The sequence below is a fragment of the Tenrec ecaudatus genome, chromosome 7 (genome assembly GCF_050624435.1).
Source record: "Tenrec ecaudatus isolate mTenEca1 chromosome 7, mTenEca1.hap1, whole genome shotgun sequence".
NCBI classification, from domain to species: Eukaryota; Metazoa; Chordata; class Mammalia; order Afrosoricida; family Tenrecidae; genus Tenrec; species Tenrec ecaudatus.
In genome coordinates this window covers 115300892-115320508 of record NC_134536.1, presented here as the reverse complement: position 1 = coordinate 115320508, position 19617 = coordinate 115300892, and the positions used below count along the sequence as shown (strand labels likewise).

At 40.7% G+C, this 19617-nt stretch overlaps 1 protein-coding gene across 2 annotated transcripts in view; it reads right to left on the bottom strand.

Annotated features, from left to right (window-relative positions):
* Positions 1 to 19617, bottom strand: part of BMP5 (bone morphogenetic protein 5) — a 119539-nt gene that overhangs the window by 36000 nt on the left and 63922 nt on the right. For both annotated transcript variants that reach the window (XM_075554050.1, XM_075554051.1), the window contains exon 3: positions 14456 to 14604. In XM_075554050.1, coding sequence (XP_075410165.1) covers positions 14456 to 14604 — 149 coding nt within the window. The remainder of the gene's footprint in view (positions 1 to 14455; positions 14605 to 19617) is intronic.

Sequence of the window (19617 nt, the reverse complement as noted above, 5' to 3'; positions counted from 1 at the left end):
ACCTAGGCAAGCGGTTCTCAACCTGTGGGGTGTGACCCTTTGGGTGTTGAAAGACCCTTTCACGGAGTCCACCTGATTCATAACAGTAGCAAAATGACAATTATGAAGTAGCAACAAAAATAATTTTATGATTGGGGAGTGATCACAACATGAGGAACTGTATTAAAGTGTCGCGGCATTAGGAAGGTTGAGAACCAGTGATCTAGGGTATTCTTAAGCTTAGTATTTGCTATTAAACAAACTAAAAAAAACAAACTCACTGCCATCTAAAATCAATGCTGATTCCTAATGACCCACTGTAAGTGTCAGAAACTGTGTAACTGCTGACAGGCGTAGAAAGCTTCTTTCTCCCGAGGAACTGTTGGTGATTTCAAACTCCTGATCAAGCAGATTGAAGCCCAATGCATAACCCCTGCACCAACTTAAAACCCTTCCAGTCTCTACCCGTTACCCAAATCCAAAACTATATTTCAGGTGTCTGCTAGAGAAGCAACTTAGTCCTGGTACCAAATTTTTAGTTATTTGGGCTATTAACACAGAGATTCCACGGGCGGGTGGCTTTAACAAACAGAAATTTATGTTTTCACAGTTTAAGAGGTTCAAAGCCCAAGTTCATGGCGCCTGTGCTAAGGAAGGTTTGTCTCTGTCCGTTTTGGAGAAGCCCTTGTCTCATTTCCCACCTGTGGGCCTGGTTCTCTCTGAATTGATTACAGTCTCTAGGCCTGGGGACAGGAGATCCAAAGAATGCAATCCTCCTGCAGCTCTGTTTCCTTGGAAACTGCAGTTCTCTCTGTGTCACTGCTCCCTCCTAGCTCCTGTAAGATAAACAGTGAGGTAGGCCACTCACTGGGGAAACTCCCTTAACATCAAAAGAGGCTGTCACCTGATGAGAACAGTGTTTCATGAGTGTCATGCATACCGCCCTAATCTTGCCTCATTAGCATAACAGATATAATGGAGTCCTCTTTAATATAGCCTACTGTCCTACTTCCTTGGGCCATAGGTAGAGAGGTTAGGATTTACAACACATCATAAAATGGAGGAAAATACATAAGATCAAAAAAATGGAGCACAATCCAGTCAACCTGGCAAAACTGACGCATCATATAAGGGAACACAACTCAAAACTAACACACAGTGATGATAGATTTCTGACAGTTCTCTCTGTGTTTCCCATCGTTATTATTTACTTGGCATGTCCCTTGATGTCCTCGTTGGAAGCAAGATCAATGTCCTAATAGATCTCTGAAAGCTGTTTGTGATGTAACATCTAGCCAGCAGTAGGTAGTCAGTAAATATTTGTTGATTAAATACATGTTTAAATTTTTAAAGTACACACACATGCACAACACTCAAAGAACATGAACATTTCATTAGCTTCACAGTAGCCTGGCCATTTAGTGGTAAATAGTATAACCCATCCCTATTTGGTCAGTAAAAGATGTGAAGTAAAATATGATCTGTGACTTATCTATTGACCCATAGCAACGAATTACTTTCGATTAAACCTGTTTTTCTAGCAATCTTTTCTTCTAGTAACAATTTATATCCATTAGACTGCATTTTTCTCCTTTAAAGTGATGTTTCAGACTCATGAATTAGACATTCACTAATATTAATGTCTTAAATTATTCAATTTTGAATTTAAAATGTCAATGCCTCAACAAGCTCTACTGCCTCTCATAATAATCATTATCCTCTACCCACCAAGGCACTTCCAACATTTCAAAAGGTATCATGGAAGTGTGGGCAATAAAAAACAAATTTTAACACCCAAGTCAGAAGGTATTGCAGGATGCTAGAATTTTAATTGAAATCATTATCAGTGTATTATGTTAGTCTTCCCATAGTAGGGAACAATATGAATAAAAAAGTGCCCCAATGTTACAGAAAAAGAGGTGACAAATCTGATTTCTTATTACTCATATAGCAGCAGTAGTTGCTACTTTCAAGAAAGGAACAAAAAAAATCACAGATTGAAGAGGAGAGAAGTTGGCAAAACCCTAGATGATTAAGTTTTTAAAATACATTATTGCATTGTAATTGCCTTGCTAATTATATTTAAAACTTGGGGGGTACACACTTCCATAACATGATTGCAAATAAAAAGAAATTTAAATACTGAAACTTTTAGTAAAGTTTTGAGAATTTCTAAAAAAACACAACAGAAAAAGACTGAAACAATAAGTAGGGAAAACCAGGAACTATTAGGTACCTAACTAAGGGACATGAGAATTGCCCCTCCCACCCAAGGCCCCCAGAGAAGAGGTTGGAAAGAAATCAGGCAGCCCTTGGACACCTAGGGGAAGATCCCAAACTGAGCATGTACAGACTAGGACCCCTCAGCATAGGTGAAACCTAAAACCTATCCTCCACCTCAGGTATATGTGTTAGACAGTGTTCTCTAGAGAAACAAAACCAGGACACTATTATTAGATAGGTAGATAGATAGATAGGTAGATAGATAGACAGACAGACAGACAGACAGATAGATAGATGATAGAGCACAAAAGAATATAACAGCTAATTAGTCAACACAACAGTGCAGTGGGCTCAGTTCAACTCACTTCCATGAAACAATTAATATACTGGAAGTCCTTCAACTCAGGAGGGCTGCTGGGACCAAGGTCAAGGAAGCAGACAGAAGTCATCTTTAGAGCAATACAAGCAGTCAGGCCACAGGCAGCAAATAGCAGGGCTGGACACCAACAGTCAGTCAGATGACAGGACCAGCCTCCAGCTCAAGCAATGTACACACCAGCAGTGTGGCCAAGCAGGTATTGAAGGAACCTCAAGCTCTAGCAACACGGTCCGTGGGTTGGGGGTCCCACAGGTAGTGTAACTTGCAAGTTGAGGCACACTGGTCCAATCGCCAGAGAGCAAGAGAGAGACAGGTGGAGCTTGCCAAGCCATTTATCTCTTTACCCTCCAATCAAACTGTGACCTTATTAATCCCACATGCTCTTATTGGCCAGGTTGGCACAGTAAACCTACCTATCACAGTACATCATACAGGTAGGCCTAACTCAGCCAATGAGGTTAAACAATACCTTCAACTAGCCCTTTACAGCCAGAGATGTTGAAAGCTGGCTGCAGAAAGCCAATTTCTCTCTCTTACCCTGGCCCTTGTCAGCGGCAGGTGGAGGGTGAGGGACCCCTTCCCCTGCATGGAAACACGTGCCCCTGCTCCAGGCCTGCTCAGGACCACAGCCTTTTTTGGCCCACCTGCTCTTAGCCTCTAGGGCTCCTGGGCGTCTGGCCGCCTGGCATACCCCAAGTTACACATGCATGGGTGCTCTTTCCACGTGGTTTTTGTGCCCAGTTGTGAACCCCAGCACGGCTGCTGTGCAACTTGGCACTCTTTCCAGAAATAGCAGGTACCCTTTTGAGACTGTAAACCTGAAACTTGTCCCGTCCTTCATAGCAACTCACTTGGATTACGAATTCTTTCAGCGTGTGAAGCCAAGGACCAAGGTATAAGCCACTCCAGAACTTAAGAACTTACATTCTATAGAAATTATATCAGTTGATTATAAACAGGGACTATAATCCGAGAATTAGGCAACCCCCACAATGATTTTGTCTCCTTGAATGTCAAGGTCTCCTGGATGGTCTTATCAATCCATAAAAGCCCTTTACTGTTCTGATTATGAGAAAAGCCATTTATATGGTGCCTCCTTTACATGGTTTGCCAAAAAGACCACTACAATATCTATTCGTAAACACTGCGCTAAACCTTTTCAGACAAGAATATTTCTTTCAAGCATGCGTTCTGTGAAAATTAAAATTTCCATTAACTTCATCATCTTTGAAAAAAACTTATTGAGATGCCTGGACTTACTAATGGCTTCTTAGGTCATGTACTAGAATGGAGCGTTCTCATGAGGGTGGTGTGTTGTTGTTGATGTGGGACGTCATCCAGTCAGCTCAACTCGTTGTGGCCGTAGGTAAAACAGGTGAATACCCTGTCTGGCTCTGTGCCATCTGCACAACTGATCTGCCTGAGCCCACTGTGCCACCACTGCGGCATTCCTCTCCATCAGGGTCCCCCTTTTCCCCATTGATCCCACTTCCCAAGCACAATGTCCTTTTGTAAGGGCCTCCTGATAACAGTTCCCACTTGATAACGGCTCCAAAGTATGTGAAACAAACGCTTCCCATTCTTGCCTCTGTGGACCATTTTGGCTGGCCTTCGTCCAGCACAGGTGTGTTTGCCCTTTTGGTAGCCCGAGCTGCTTTCAATATTCCACAGCCATCATCGAAATCCACCAATTCTGTGTTACTGAATATTCATTGTTCAGATTTCAAATGCATCAGGGGTGATTTAAAATGCCATGGCTTCAATCAGGTGTATCTTGATCTTCAAAGTGCTATCTTGGTTCTTTAACACTTAAAAAAGGTCTTGTTTTGTGCATGTTATTATCTCTGCAGGTCTGTCTAAATAAGATAGGCTGGATGAACAATCTGGAGGAGAAAACAATGGGACCAACAGTTCCAGGGCGGCATGGGAGAGTGGGAGGTGGGGGAAAAGATAGTGGTGGTAACAAACCCAGGGGCAAGGGAACAACAAGTGATCCAAATTGAAGGTGACAAGGGTGTAGGAGGCCTGGCAGGGCATGACCAAGGGTAATGTAACTGAGAGGAATTACTGTAACCCAAATGAAGGCTGAGCATGGTAGTGGGACAAGAGGAAAGTAAAAGGAAATAGAGGAGAGAGCTACGAGGTCAAAGGTATTTATATAGGTCTAAATACATGCATGGACATATGTAAATATATTTATAGTGAGGATGTGGAAATAGATCTATGTGTAGATAGATAGATAGATGACAGATAGATTTACTGTTAAGGTAGCAGATGGACATTGGGCCTCCACTCAAGTACTCCCTCAATACAAGAACACTTTGTTCTATAAACTAGCATTCCATGATGCTCACTTTCCTCACACAATCACTGAAGACAAAGCGGGTGAATAAGCAAATGTGGTGAAGAAAGCTGATGGTGCCCGGCTATCAAAAGAGATAGTGTCTGGGGTCTTAAAGGTTTGATGGTAAACAAGCAGCCATAAAGCTCAGAAGACACAAAGCCCATATGGAAGAAGCACACCAGCCTGTGCAATCATGAGGTGTTGAAGGGATCAGGTAACAGGCATCATCAGAACAAAAAATCATATCATTGTGAATGTAGGGGAGTGCGGAGTGGAGACCCAAAGCCCATCTGTAAGCAATTGGGCTTACAGATCCCCTTACAGAAGGGTTGTGGGGGCAACCAGCCAGTCAGGGTGCAGTGTAGCAAGGATGAAACATTCACAATTCCTTTAGTTCCTAAATGCTTTCTCCTGCCGCTGCCTCCCCCACCCCCACCCCAATTCTACCTTATAAATCTGGCTAGACCAGAGGATGTACTCTGGTACAGATAGGAACTGGAAACACAGGAAATCCAGGACGGATGATTCCTTCAGGACCAGGGGTGAGAGTGGCAATACTGGGAGGGTGGAGGGAGAGTGGGGTGGAAAGGGGGAACCGATTACAAGGATCTACAGATAATCACCTCCCTGGGGAATATACAACAGAAAAGTGGGGGAAGGAGATATCGGACAGTGCAAGATATGACAAAATAATAATTTATAAATTATAAAGGGCTCATGAGGGAGGGGCGAGTGGGGAGGGAGAGGAAAAATGAGGAGCTGATGCCAGGGGCTTAAGTGGAGAGCAAATGTTTTGAGAATGATGAAGGCAATGAATGTACAAATGTACTTTACACAATTGATATATGTATGGATTGCAATAAGAGTTGTATGAGCCCCTAATGAAACGATTTTTTTAAAAAAGGTCTTTATATCAGTTAGCCACCCTTATAATAAAATAGTACTGCATATTTCTCCCTTGAGTAAGAAGAATTAAGTTTTCTTTATTTTTATTGATGCATGTAGTTCCACCAAGAAACATTAGTGTCATCTTCCTAAGAGGAAAAATATTGGACCTGCAGGAAACTACCATATTAAGTATTAGCAATTTAATCATTTCTGGCACCTATGAATGAATGCCTGGCCAATAAAAGCAACAACTGAATATGTTACACATCTTTGTGTCCATTTCTATTGACTTCATACTCTGAAACATATTTTAAAGTATTATTAATCATCATATTACCAAAAGTATGTACCAGGAACCTAATAGCATAATCATCATTGCCCTGTGCTGACAAGTCAAGAATATAAATCAAAAGTCTTACTTTTCTCCAGTGAATTATCACTTGTTTATCTTTCTAAATTTATCCAACACTCCCTTAATCAGCTATTAAATTAGCACAATGAAAAACCTTGTCCTTAATTAAATAAATAGCACATAGAGCTATTATTAGTGAAAACCCTAAGTGCAATCTCTAATAAAATCCAGGCACAAATATTTATTCTTCCCATTCCAGATTCGAGGTACCAAAAGCCTAATTCTATCCTTGTAGGTCAATTACTATTTTTATGTTCCTTCTATTCCTGCTATGGCTAAAAAGTTAAATATGTTGCCTGAGCCAAGATTTGAATTTCGTTTCCCTAGTGATTTCTCCTTAGAGTTTACATTTTTCAAATGGAGACTTCCATTTTATTTATTTTTCCTGGTAATTTTAGTTAAATGCTCAAATTTTAAACCGTAAGTCATCTGTAGTAATAACTATAAATGTATTTATTTTACAAATAAGCACTGATTATTACTAAATTTGATACAATCGTTTAATATTTCCAGGGTCTCTTTTGTTTTATTTGAGGACAGTTACTGAGACATTGAAATGGGTGATGATTGACCTGAATTTAGACAATAATATTGTTGGAAACTATACTTTGTTCCAAACAAATGAATTTTAGAGACATGTTTTTTTAAATAACCTCAGAATGTGTCTTGGACATTAAAAAATCCTCCGACAAAACAACAACTGGATGGCAAATGAGTCAGAAACATACACCTTGAATTTTCCTTGATGTGTAAGTGGTTTTCAGTAAAAAGGAAAAAGTCATTGGCAAAATTCATTCAGAATGTTGCCAAAACTAAAATATCTGAAAACTTAGACTTGAGCCTGAACTTCTTTTATTAGTTTCTGTTCTGTGCCTAAATTATTTTATAAACTCAAGTTTGAGAAAGAGTTAATTTTCTAGGAGCAGTTCAAATATATGTCATCCAATGATGGAACAGTGTAATGTTTGATGGAGGGAAAAGCTCAAAGCTTTAAGAGGCAGGCCACATTGCATTTGTATGCTTAAATCAATGTATATGTGCTTAAGAAAGAATAATGCATCAATAAATCACTAATGTTAAAAAAGACCTAAAATATGTAAATTCATAATTTAAGGAACTAAAAGGAAAATATCCAAAATATTGATTTTTATTGTTTTCCCTGTAGAAGCAGAAGCTTTTGTTGTTGCTTTTGCTGTTTTGTCTTAATTTATTTGATCATAGTTTGCTTTATTTTGATGAAACAGATGATGCTCAAAGAATTATTCCCCATGAAAAAGTATCAACAAAGGTACATAAACTCTGTTTCTAAATCCATTGCAGTTCATTTATCAAATCTCTAAAAAGAGTATTTTACAAACTAAGATATTTCCACAGGCTCTCTGAGGAACCATAGTGCTATTTTTGATTTCAACAGCCTTTGGAATTTGAAAATATATTTAGGCCTCTTTGCTATTTTTTTTCTTTATGGAAGAAGGATAAGCCAAGTTTAATGATATTTATTACTGACTTCCATTGCACCTTATGAATGAAGCCATTTTGACTACTGTATTACGGTTCACTCTGCAACATTGTGCACCCTGAGACCCCAGGCTGGTTTGACAAATAATCCCCCAAAGGTGACAGTTTAATAGAGCTAGTATTCATGAAAACCCTAAGAGTGTCTTCTTAGGAGAAATGTATGTTCCATGGTGTGCAGGTTACACAGCTTTTAAAACCTCAAACTCATTCAATAATCATTCAAGACATGTCTTGAACACCTGCCTGCACTGTGACAAGAACCTGGGAGACAACTGTGTATAATAGATGCACCCTCCATGGCCTCATGAAACTGGTCTTCGTTCAAACACATTCACTCTCATGTTTCTATGATTGATTGAAGCAGCAAGTATAGTTAGTTTGGTACGCTGATCCAGCTACAAGACAATGTTGTACTTAAATTACATTCCATGTGCCTGTCGTGATTTGTTCCCCCAAATGTTCCTAATGGCACCTCCAGATATATTCTACACATGTTAGCCAACTCCGGGTTATTTACTTTTTCCAGCATATATATGTACCAAGTCATTCTGCCGCTCCATATTTTTACCAGTAATCTTTTCTCACCTGGGAATGAATTATTTCTTCCAATTCTCACCAGCACGCCATCCCTAACAGCCCCTTCCCTATGCATCCCAACTCTTGGAGTCCCACCCACAGTCTGATCTGTGCTTGTTGTGTAACTTCACTTGGAAACAAACAACTCAATGTGGTGGCTGGTTCAAAACCAGCCTGATGGTCCCTGTGCGGAGGTAGGTGTGGAGCCGGATCTATCGGTACTGTGGCTGACAGGTGAGACCTCCTCAGGGTGTAGCCTGTTGATAAGAGTCCGTGAGAATTTCTCTAGCTCATGCCCTTTGTCTTACCCAGTTGATGGGATTCTGTGTCTGCTTCCCAGGGTGCCCATGGGCCTTGGATCCATGTAGCTCTACATCTGTGATCTCCTTGTTTCCCACTTGTGCTTCCTTGACCTGCAGCTATGTAAGTCAGACGAGGGATCTGGCTAGCATCAGACCCATGGGCTTGAGTTGGACTTGGCTGGATGCCTTCTTGATATGAAATTATTTTTTATACATTAAAAAGCGTCACTGGTGTTGTTTCTCTAGGCAATCCAGGCTAGCAAACTTGAAACTTGAGCTATTCGTTTCATCTGAACGAAGGAAATGTAGGCCCAGTTTGGAACACATCCAGGGCACACTAGGTGTCAAATCTCAAGTGAAATCTCAGTTTTAGATGAACTGGAAGAGATTCTGGTGCTGAAGGCTGAAAACAGAGAATGCCACGGACTGTGCACTTATGCCTTATTAAGTAGACCAAGGCTTTGACTGTGTGGATCATAACACATTTCAGATAGCGATGCAAATAATAGCAATTCTAGGACCCTCACTTGTGCTCTTGTGAAACTCGTACATAGAACAAAAGGCAGTTGTTTGAACAAGGCAAGGAGAGACTCCCTAGTGTTAGAATCAGGAAAGGTGTGTGACAGGGCTTTGTCCTTTCACAATACTTATTCAGTTTGTAGACTGAGCAGATGATTGAGCAACTGGATTATATGAAGAAGAACGCAGCCTCAGGACAGGAGGAGGCTGCGCCACCAGCCTACAAGGTGCAGGCCACACAAACTTGCCGGCTGACAATGACGACACGTTGAAGCACTTCCAGGAAGGCCAAGGCTAAACCCTGCGGTATGAATCGCACCTCAACACAAAGAAAACACAAACATGCCGTGAAGCAGTCACTTTTGAGATAGAAAAAGCCCAACAAGCAAACAAAAGAACAGGTTATCATAGAAACAAGGGAGCAGAGATGGGGGAGAGGTCATGTCGCGTGAAGAGCAAAGAAGGAAGGAAGACATGTTGAAAACCTAACAAGGATCTTCTTCCAGAGCAAACAGGAAGTAAAAAGCTTTCCCTAGAGCCGGGATCCTGAACTTGGACTTCCGGTCCCCTGAACTGCATGACAATAAATTTTATTTGTTCAAGCTCTCCATGTGTGACATTTCAGTGACAGCAGCAGAAACCGGGCTAGCTTTAAAGTCTTTTTAAATGCCTCTGCAATGGACCCTTTGACTCTGTCCCCTTTGGAAATACCCACCCCTTCTCTGTTTGCCCTTCATTAACTGTACTATTTTTGTTTTTTAAGTTAGGTCACAGACAGTCTTGCATATACACCAAACCCATAGTCATCCAGTTGGTTCAAACTCACAGAGAGCCTTTAGAGGGTTTCTTTGTAGGAGAAGCTAGATCGTCTGTATACCATGAAATGGCTGATGGATTTCAACTGCAGACCTGTGGTTCATATCCCAATACCTAGCTGTACCATAATGAGATAGTAAACAAACTCATTGCCATCAAGTCCATGGCAATTCATAGCAACCCAATCGGGCAGGATAGAACAACCCATGTGTGTTTCTGAGATAGTAACTCCTTATAGAAGTAGAAAGTCCCACCTCTCTCCTATGGAACCATAATAAACTGAAGTATCGATATAGTGGTATACATAGAAAAATGTCACAGTTACGTTTTCTTTCTGGTTGCAGTTCGTAAAACTAAGGCAGTGGCTTCGTATGCACTGCTTCTGGTTAAAATCTGATTTCTCTGATGCTGTTATTAGATTCCACAAAGTCAATTCCAGTTCGTATGGAACAGAGCAAAATGCTACCTGGTCCTGCACAGGCCAACCCATTGTTATGTTTGAGCCATTCTTGCAGCCAAAGTTTCAGTCTCTCTGGTTGAGCATCCAACTCATTTTTGCTGACCTCTAACAAACATTCCTTCCTTCTCCAGAGACTATGCACAGGCTTCTAGAGAGCAGTGTATTTTCTTCCAAGACAGAATTGTTTGTTCTTCCGGCATTTTCTTCATCAGCACCAGCATTAAAATGCATCAGTTCTTTGTTGATCTTCCTTATTCATTGCCCAGATTTCCCATGCATATTGAAGTAGCTGAAAACGATGCTATGGATCAAGTGCAACTCATTCCTCAATGGGAGATCCTTGCTTTTCACACTTTGAAGAGGTCTTTTGTGGCTGATTTGCCCAATTTAATAACTGGTTTGATTTCTGGACTGATGTTTCCATGGGCATTGATTGTGGTTCTAAGACAAATTGAATCCTTCGCAATTTTAATACTTTATTTATTATGATATTGTTTATTGATGTAGTTATGGGGAATTTTGTTTTCTTTATTATAGGGCTATTTTGAAGGTTACAGTCTTTCATCTGCATCAGTAAGTTCCAGAGTCTTGTCTGACGTTCACTCTGGTCTTTTCATTTTTGTCTTTCTAATGACATTTTTGGTTCCTTCCTATAAGATGTCCCTTATTTCATTCCACCACTTACCTTGGCCCTGGCCTTTAGTGTTAAGTGCGTCAAATTCATTTTGAGATGATCTCTAAATTAGGTAGTGTATATTCAAGGCAGTATTGTGTCTGTCATGGAACTTGTTTTAATTTGCTTCCACTTCAACTTGAAGTTTCACAGGTGCAATCAATGCTCTGTTCTGCAGTAGGCATGTGACCCAGTTTTGACTGATGATATTTAACTTCTCCATCATCTTTTTCTACATATGTAGTCGATATGATGCCAACATATTCCATCTGGTGATACCCATGTGTATGTTTTCTATTTGTGTTTCTGATAAAAGATATTTACAATGAAGATCCTATCACTAGAACTCCAGCATCGCTTCTAACGTATGGTGCAAGACCACATATTCGGACTCCTGATCCTTTTCTGTTTCAAGATTCTCAATTACCAGTAATTGTCAAAAAAAAAAAAACTTCACTGTACAGTTGATCAATTTTAGACTACAGAGGTTGGTTCAAAGCTTTACTTTCTTCATTTTTGACATTAGTGATTAGTGTAGACGTTTGAATATTTGTTGCATTAACTAGTCTGTCTTGTAGGCTTATAGATACTATCCTATCACTGGCTGTGCTGTACTATGTAATAGACCTTAAAAATGTTCTTTTTCACTATGAATGACATGCCATTCCTCTTCAATTTGTTGTTCTTGTATGATATACCATGTTTGTCTGATTAAAAATGGCCAATATCCATCTATTTCACCTCATTACTTCCAAAGATGTTGCTCTTCATGTGTTCTTTCCATCTATGCCTGGTTCTGGTTTCCTAGAGCCGGACTTCGTCTAGTCCGCATTTTCATTATCCATGGATATTTTCTACTGCTCTCATTTTGAGTTGTCCAACGCCATTAAACATGTCATGAACGTTTTATTCCACCCGTGTCATTAAAGTCTTCTTTTCTTTGAGGACTCAGTTCTTCCCTATCAGATTTTGAATGCCCTTCGATCTGAAGGAGGCATCTTCTATCACTAAATCAGACAATGTTCCACTGCTATTCATAAGACTTTTACTGCCCACATTTTTTTCTTTCCAGAAGAGATCATCAGGTCCCTATGCCTATCTTAGTCTGAAAGCTCCCTTGAAACCTGTCCACCATTTATTTTAAAAATGGTATTATCCATAGCCAGCTAGCTTGGAAATGTAATTGTTTTACTATTGTTCCTACTGGAAAACATTAAAGATAAAGAAGCAATAAAAGGCAGTACTGAGGTTATATATTGCAAACCTAACCAAAAAATAAAATAATTTGATAATTTAGCAAAAAAATCGTTTATTTTAGACTCATAAAAGCACATAGAAAGAATAGGAAGCCCTCATAAATACTATAGTAGTAATTTATAGTAAAATTATTATTTCAAATACAACAAACAAACAACTAAAATCACTGCCATTGGGTCAATGATGACTCATAGACACCCCCTGGTAGAAAGCCCAGTATTTCTCCCGAGGAGCTGCTGGTAGTGGTTTCGAACTGTCAACTATGCAGATCACAGCCCAACACACAACCATGACACCAGCAGGTCTCCTTTTGAAACATAAGTGAAATACATCTGGGAGAGAGCATAAATCAAAATACAGAATAGTTCTCAGAGATAAAAGCCAGAGGGGAAGGTACATAGATCTAGGTAGAAAAGAGATCTAGGCAGAATGATCTAGGTAGAAAAGAGAAGACAAGTGAAGGGGGACATCAGCAAAGCCTTCAGAATGTTCATATGGAGCAGAGTGGATGCAAAGGACAAGGAAACTGGCTGGACGCATTTCCTAGGTCTCTGGGGTTGTGTAGTTAGACATTCAATATAGACATAAATGTAAAGTAGTTTAACATTATAAGAATTCTTGGGAGATTATTTAAACATGTGCACTGCTGAGTCTACACTTAGAGTTTTTGAACTTTGAGAAGCCTTCGCAATAATCTTAAAGCCATAATTGGAAAATAACTTACCATTCATAATATTTGGATTGTTTATAAAGAGTTCAAAAATTCGGCATGGTAGTTAAAATCTGTGGAGAAGTCTCTGTTGGTGAGAGAAAAGTCCGGGACACCATCTATGATACTCTCTGTAAGAGGTGTTTTGGGGTTTTTTTTTTCTTCCCACGATGGAACTCAGGAATACCTGAAATTTTCTCTATACTCACTTTGCAGTACACTTAAATTTGTGTCTTTCACCCTCATTTCACATATACAATACTTGGAATTAAAACATTGGTTATATTTCCTTAGGCTGTGAAGCTGATTTTAGATAACATTGTAAAGTCCTTTTTTCTTAGAGCAACGAACGCATTGAAAGAGTCCCAAGACAGACTGACTCCACTTACCCTGCAGTTGATTGAGGATTGAGTGCACCGCAGTGAAGAGGAAAGAATGAACCTTTGTAAATTCTGCTCTCTTTCTCTGAAATTTTCTTCCTCTTACCCATTATCCATCTTCTTCGCAAAGTATACCCTCTTAATTTCAGAAAGAGTTTCAAGTCCCCTCATTTGTTCTACATTTACAAGAATGGCCTTCTGTTTCTTCATGGGCTTTCTTCTGTGTACACTAACATGAACTAGGGTCGTGCGATTGAATCCCTCCCTGATGTTTATACAGGCATCCTGAAGCCATACTCTAATGTTCTCTACTGTATTTCTGGTGCCTGACCAAGTGTACAGAATCCAGCAGTTGCTCAACCTTGAGTTGAATAACCTTGAGCCTAAGGAGTACCTCTGATATTTTGTAGAAATACACATTTCCTACCATTCTCTTCAAAGGTGATTCGGGAGTAGTTTTCTTTGAATACATATTGCAAATGTTTTAAGACATAACTCAGCATTATCTATTCCGTGCCATCTCTTTTGACTCTTCAGTTGCCCCCACATGGGTCTTCCTCTCTGAGGTATTGGCAACCCTTAATCTCTTTCTATAGGACATGTGTTTTGGGTATACTGTTCTTGAAATACATGAACATTATAACATTCACCCAGCATCAATGTACAGATATGTTTATATGTTTGATAAGTTAATTGTATAACCACCAACACAATGAAAACAAAAAATCCTTGGCACGTTGTATAGAAACTTCTTTTGGGATTCATTATATTAATGTCAAAACTATCTATTTGCACACAGACCTCTCATACTGGACTTAAAACCCTTGTGAGTAAAGACAGTATCTTAATCTCTGAAAACCTAAAGTCAATATAAATATGTCAGTAAATTTATTAACTAAGTTATCACACTATTCCATGGAAGACAAAATACATATACTTATTTAATCACACATGCACACACACACCCCTCAACTTGTTAAACAAAGCCTTTAAGAAATATATATGTAATTCACAGCTTACCATCCCCTGTTTCTGCACAGAGCTGTAAACCCAAATTGTTCTGTGGATTAATCACCCAGTGATTGCTGGTCACTGTGATGTCAAAGACAAGCCAACCCACATCTAAAGCTTGGGCTTTTCTCGTGTCTAACAGGAACAGATCTGCGTCCCTGGAAGAGAAAAGAGAACAGAAAAAAAGAGTTAAAGGTTTGAGTGAAAATCATCATTTCCTATACTTAAGTGGAAACATTCAAAAAGCATGAAATAACAGGAGTTAATTAAAAAACAAGGGGAACAAGTGACTCAAGTGATGAGTAATAAGATACAGAACCTTTGATTGTTAGGCTCCCAACTCAAGCCTGGCACGTATTAGTAATATCTGAAGGTAATTTCCATTTTCCTGCTTTTCACTGGCCTCTGTAAGCATCAGACATGGTCTTAACTTGATCCCTGGTCATCAGTCTTCCCTGAGAGCACTCTCTCTAAGCAGCCTTCTCTGGATTGTTCACAAAGGATTCAGTTGAATTTACTGGTAGAAATGAGAGTCACGACTCCACGTTAGCTATGTGTGGCTCTTCACAGAGATCGAGAGCAGACTGCACGGAACCCGGACATCTGATCTGAGGATGGTTATTGCTGGTAAGTGTTGTCAAGTGAGTTGTGACTCATAGCAGGCAATGTACAACAAGATGAAGCCCTTCCTGGTTTTCTATTATTCTCCACGTTTCACAGTTAAGGAAATTATTACATGGGTACGAAAGTCAAGATGTCAGAAGGCAGTCAAGAAGGCAGTCCCTGGAGAAGGCCATCATGCTTGGTAATGGAGAGGGGCATTTAGGGAAGTGATGGTCCTCAACAAGGTGCATGGACCCAGTGGCATATCAATGGGGTTGGGCACAGGAACAATTGGGAGGATGGCACAGGACCACGCAGGGCTTCTTCTGTTGTGCAGTCACTATGGGTTGGAGCTGACTCAACAGTGCCTAACAACAAAAGCCAAGAATGGGTCAAACAGTGTCCTGATAAATTACAGGACTGATTCTATGAATTGCAGAGCAGAATCCACCCCGACTTGATTTATTATCGTCTTCAGGTTGAAGTCCTCTGAAGTCAGCAATGGCTATGATACAGTGGTCATGGCAGGAATGGTTTAGACATGAACTTGAATATTTTAGGGTAATATCCACAGCTTTACTGATATTCACACTTGTAAATATACTTAAGCTTTAATTTTAGTGTTAAGCTATTAAGTGTGGGAATTTAGATTGTTTATCAGATTACTTTTTCTCCCTTACTATCAACTAACTGAGCTAAATGCTAAATAGTCTGATAGTTGATCTTTACAGCAGCCATCTAGATTTGCAAAATTGAGGTTCAGCTAAGTTCATTTTAAAACATCATAACTCCTTTAAGAAGGGAAACCTATATACATTGTGTGGCCCTTATATTGTGCTGAATCCACTTAGAGCCATATATGGGAGTAACTATGACAGTGCATTATTTTCTTCGTCTGTGTACACGATCACTGGTAGTGCAATGGTTGAGGCTTGGCTGCTGAGTGAAAGTTGTGTGGTTCTAAATTAGCCACTCTGCTGGAGAAAGATCAAGCATTCTGCTTTTGTAAAGATTTATAGCCTGGGGAGTCCTAGAGAACAGGTCTACTCTGCCTTATAATTTTGCTTTCAATGAAAATCAACTAGAAGGCAATGAATTTTCGTGTTACATTTACAGCACGATAGAATGTCAACTGACCTCTCCCTCCTCCCCTGACTTAGAAAACCTGCCAAATTAGGATGCAACAAAGTAAGGACTGCCCTTAAACTATTAAGATATTCGATGAATATCTTGGATGTTGTCATCTTTTTTCATATTGTTATCTTCTGAAATAGAATAAATCACCCTATAGCACTGGAATGAGCCCTGGTGGCATAGTGGTTACATATTAGGCTGCTACCTCCAAGGTTATCAGTTCAAATCACTAGCCTTCCTATTCTGTAAAGAGTTAAAGTCGCAGAAAACACAGGGGCATTTCCACCCTGTGCTATCGGCTTGCTAGAAGTCACAGTCAACTCAATGTAAATATATAGGCTGTCATCATTTATGACAAACCCAGGTTCCAAAAATCAGGTGATATGCAAAAGTTGGCATTAAGCTGGATGCCCACAATGCGGCCCACTCCTGCACACTCACGGCTCATCCTGCACTCTCCGTGTCTAGGGATGCTTGACCCCACACTCCCAAAGTGGAACTTAAAAAGGCTGTGGCTGCTGGGAGAGGGAGTTGGGGATTATCTGCCACCTCCAGAGTTGCAGGTGCACACCACCACTTGGTCACCTCCCAAGTATCAAGGGCCCAACGTCACATGACCTCCAAGAATTTCTTACCTGAAACTAGCTAGTCTGAGATCCTGCCTCTGAAAATGGCCAAAAGAAATCACCAAATAACAAACTAAGTGGTACATATTACTCAGCTAAACCATTTCTTCTCCATGGTCACTCATTAGTTGGAACCCAACTGGTACCGGCACCAGATTTCCTCATTTCCTTTCTGAAGACTTTCTCGTGTCTAATGGCTGTTCCATTTAGTCCTCAACGATCCTTACTTGCTATTCACATATGCAATACTATTGGATTGTGGATTGGGTCTCTAAACGATCGAGCTAAGAAGCCAGCCTAAAGCAAAGTTGGGTAAAAAATGGAGGCAAAGAGTTACCTAAGGAAAAGCCATAGAAGTTCATCCATTCCTCATTCATTAATTCATTCCCTCAATCTTAGATATTTGGATTCCCTGTGTGGCTGTATATTGTATCGACATAACAGGAACTAGCTTGGAAAGCTCCAGACCAGAGTTCATCACACACACACACACACACACACACAATGTGGTTAATATTTTAAAGGTCAAGTAAAGCAGTCATACTATTTATGCTTGGAGGAGAGCTGTAAGGTTAGGGGTATTATTACTGGAGTGCAGTGCTGACATGTGCTGGTCCTTTTTATTGATGTGGAGCAGGATCTAAGCCCACAGCTTTAGGTTCCACTAACGTTCTTATTCAGCTCCTCGGAATGCAGGGTCAGAAGGTAGGCACCTCTGTGATGAAGAATTTGCATCTGAATCATGTAATACTCCTCCATCCCTGAAGGTGGGAGTCCAAAACATGGACATAGGCTACACTGTCTTATGGATCTCGGTTCATTTTCACAGGTTCTAATGGGGTCTTTCTCATTGGATTAGGCCCCCTTGAAATGGGTTTCTTTCTCTTTCCATGATGCGCTGCCAAAAATTATCCTTCCATGAAGATACAGAATAATCATGAAATTCCATACAACTTTGCTTGTGGCCAATTGACACATTTTCTAACAGGTGAAGGATGGAATGCACTTATGGGATTTCTTTATGTGCTTATGGAATTCATGGACTGAGGCTTTGTAGATTTGTTCTCCATCACCTCGGATCAGCTAACCTGCTGGGACAGCGGAACGACCTTTAGAGCACTGTTATGCTACCAAGTGGGTGACAACATCTTTCAAGAAGAGTAAAACAATGGCTTTAGAAAAAACTATATGACCAAAAGTAGAAAAATATAGGGCTGTTTCTCTAATACATAATTCTCTCATCACGATTACCCCCATTGCTCCATGGGCAAAAATTTTCTCTGGGACACAAGCTGGGCTCATCCAGACTCTTAGTTTCCAGTGGTGGGATGTTTCCACCCGTGATCATACCAGGGTTCTATTAAATTTGTTGAGACTGCTGCCTGGCCCTGAGGCTCCTCATGCCAGAACACCAACAAGCAAATAAGAGAAGTGCGGACTGATTTTGCTACTACCACATATAGATAAGATGAATCTGTCTGGGATACAAGATTCTCCTGAGCACCTCTTACTAGTTACCAGTAGAATTCATGGAAAAGTACAGTTTAATGCATACATCACTGCTAGTAGAGAGAGTGAACCGCATCCTTGCCACCAGGGGATATTCCTGTTCAGAGCAGCCAATGCCCAATGAACACTGTGGGGCTGGCCCCACCACAAGACTCAGTGCCCCCTCACTGCCTCACAGAGCTACCAGGGACAGCACTGGAGACACGGTGCGGGTATTGTGCCTGGTTTGACCCACCCACACCGGAGGGAAACTCAAAGGGGGCGCAACAAAGGGCGAAAAGCAAGGAAGTCCCTGAGGCATCCAAAACTAGATTTCAGAATTGGTGGGCAGAGTTCAGCACTTCACCAGATCTGATTGGCAAACAACCAGAAGGGTCAGCAGACAGACTGGGAAATATTTATAGTCTGTCTTTTTTCCCCCCTCGTGTCTATTCATATAAGATAGGCAGGAAAACCAATCCTGAGAAGAAAATAACAAACAGGGCCGAGAGCTCCGAGGGAACATGAGCAAAGAGGAGGTTGTAAAAGGAAGGAGGGAGCCAACAAACACAGCGACAGGGGAACAGCAGGAGATCTAAACTCGGTGGTGAGGAGGGTGTAGAATGCCTGGTGGGGTTTGATCAAGAGGGCCGAACACGATAGTAGGACAGGAGGAAAGTAAAACAAAATAAAGGAAAGAACTAGGAGGCAAAAGACACTGACATAAGTACAAATATGGGCGTGAACATATGTAAATATATTAATATATAATAGGGATATAGGTCTATGTACATATATTTAAATGTAAAGTATTAAGGTAATAGACAAGCATTGGGCCTCTACTCAAGTCCTCCCTCAATGCAGGAACACTTTGTTCTAATAACCTGGCATTCTGTGATGCTCTCCCTCCCAACAGCATTGCCAGAGTCAAAATGGGTGTACAAGCAAATGTGAAGAAATCTGGAATGAGTCAGCCAGGTGTAGCCTAGCACCAAGGGAACACACAATATTCCTCTAGTTCTTTAATGCTCCCCCCCACCCACTCTCATGACCCCACTTCTACCTTACAGATCCGGCTAGACCGGAGCATGTGCACTGGTACAGATAAGAGCCCTCGACACACGGAACCCAGGACAGATAAGCCCCTCAGGAACAGTGATGCAAGTAGCGATAACATGAGGGTAGGGGGCAGGCGGGGAGAGAAGGGGGAGAAATGAGGAGCAGGCTACAATGATCGATGTATACTCGACCCCAGGGGGATGAATGACAGAAACATGTGTGAAGGGAGACAGTGGGCTGTGTAAGATATACAAATCATAA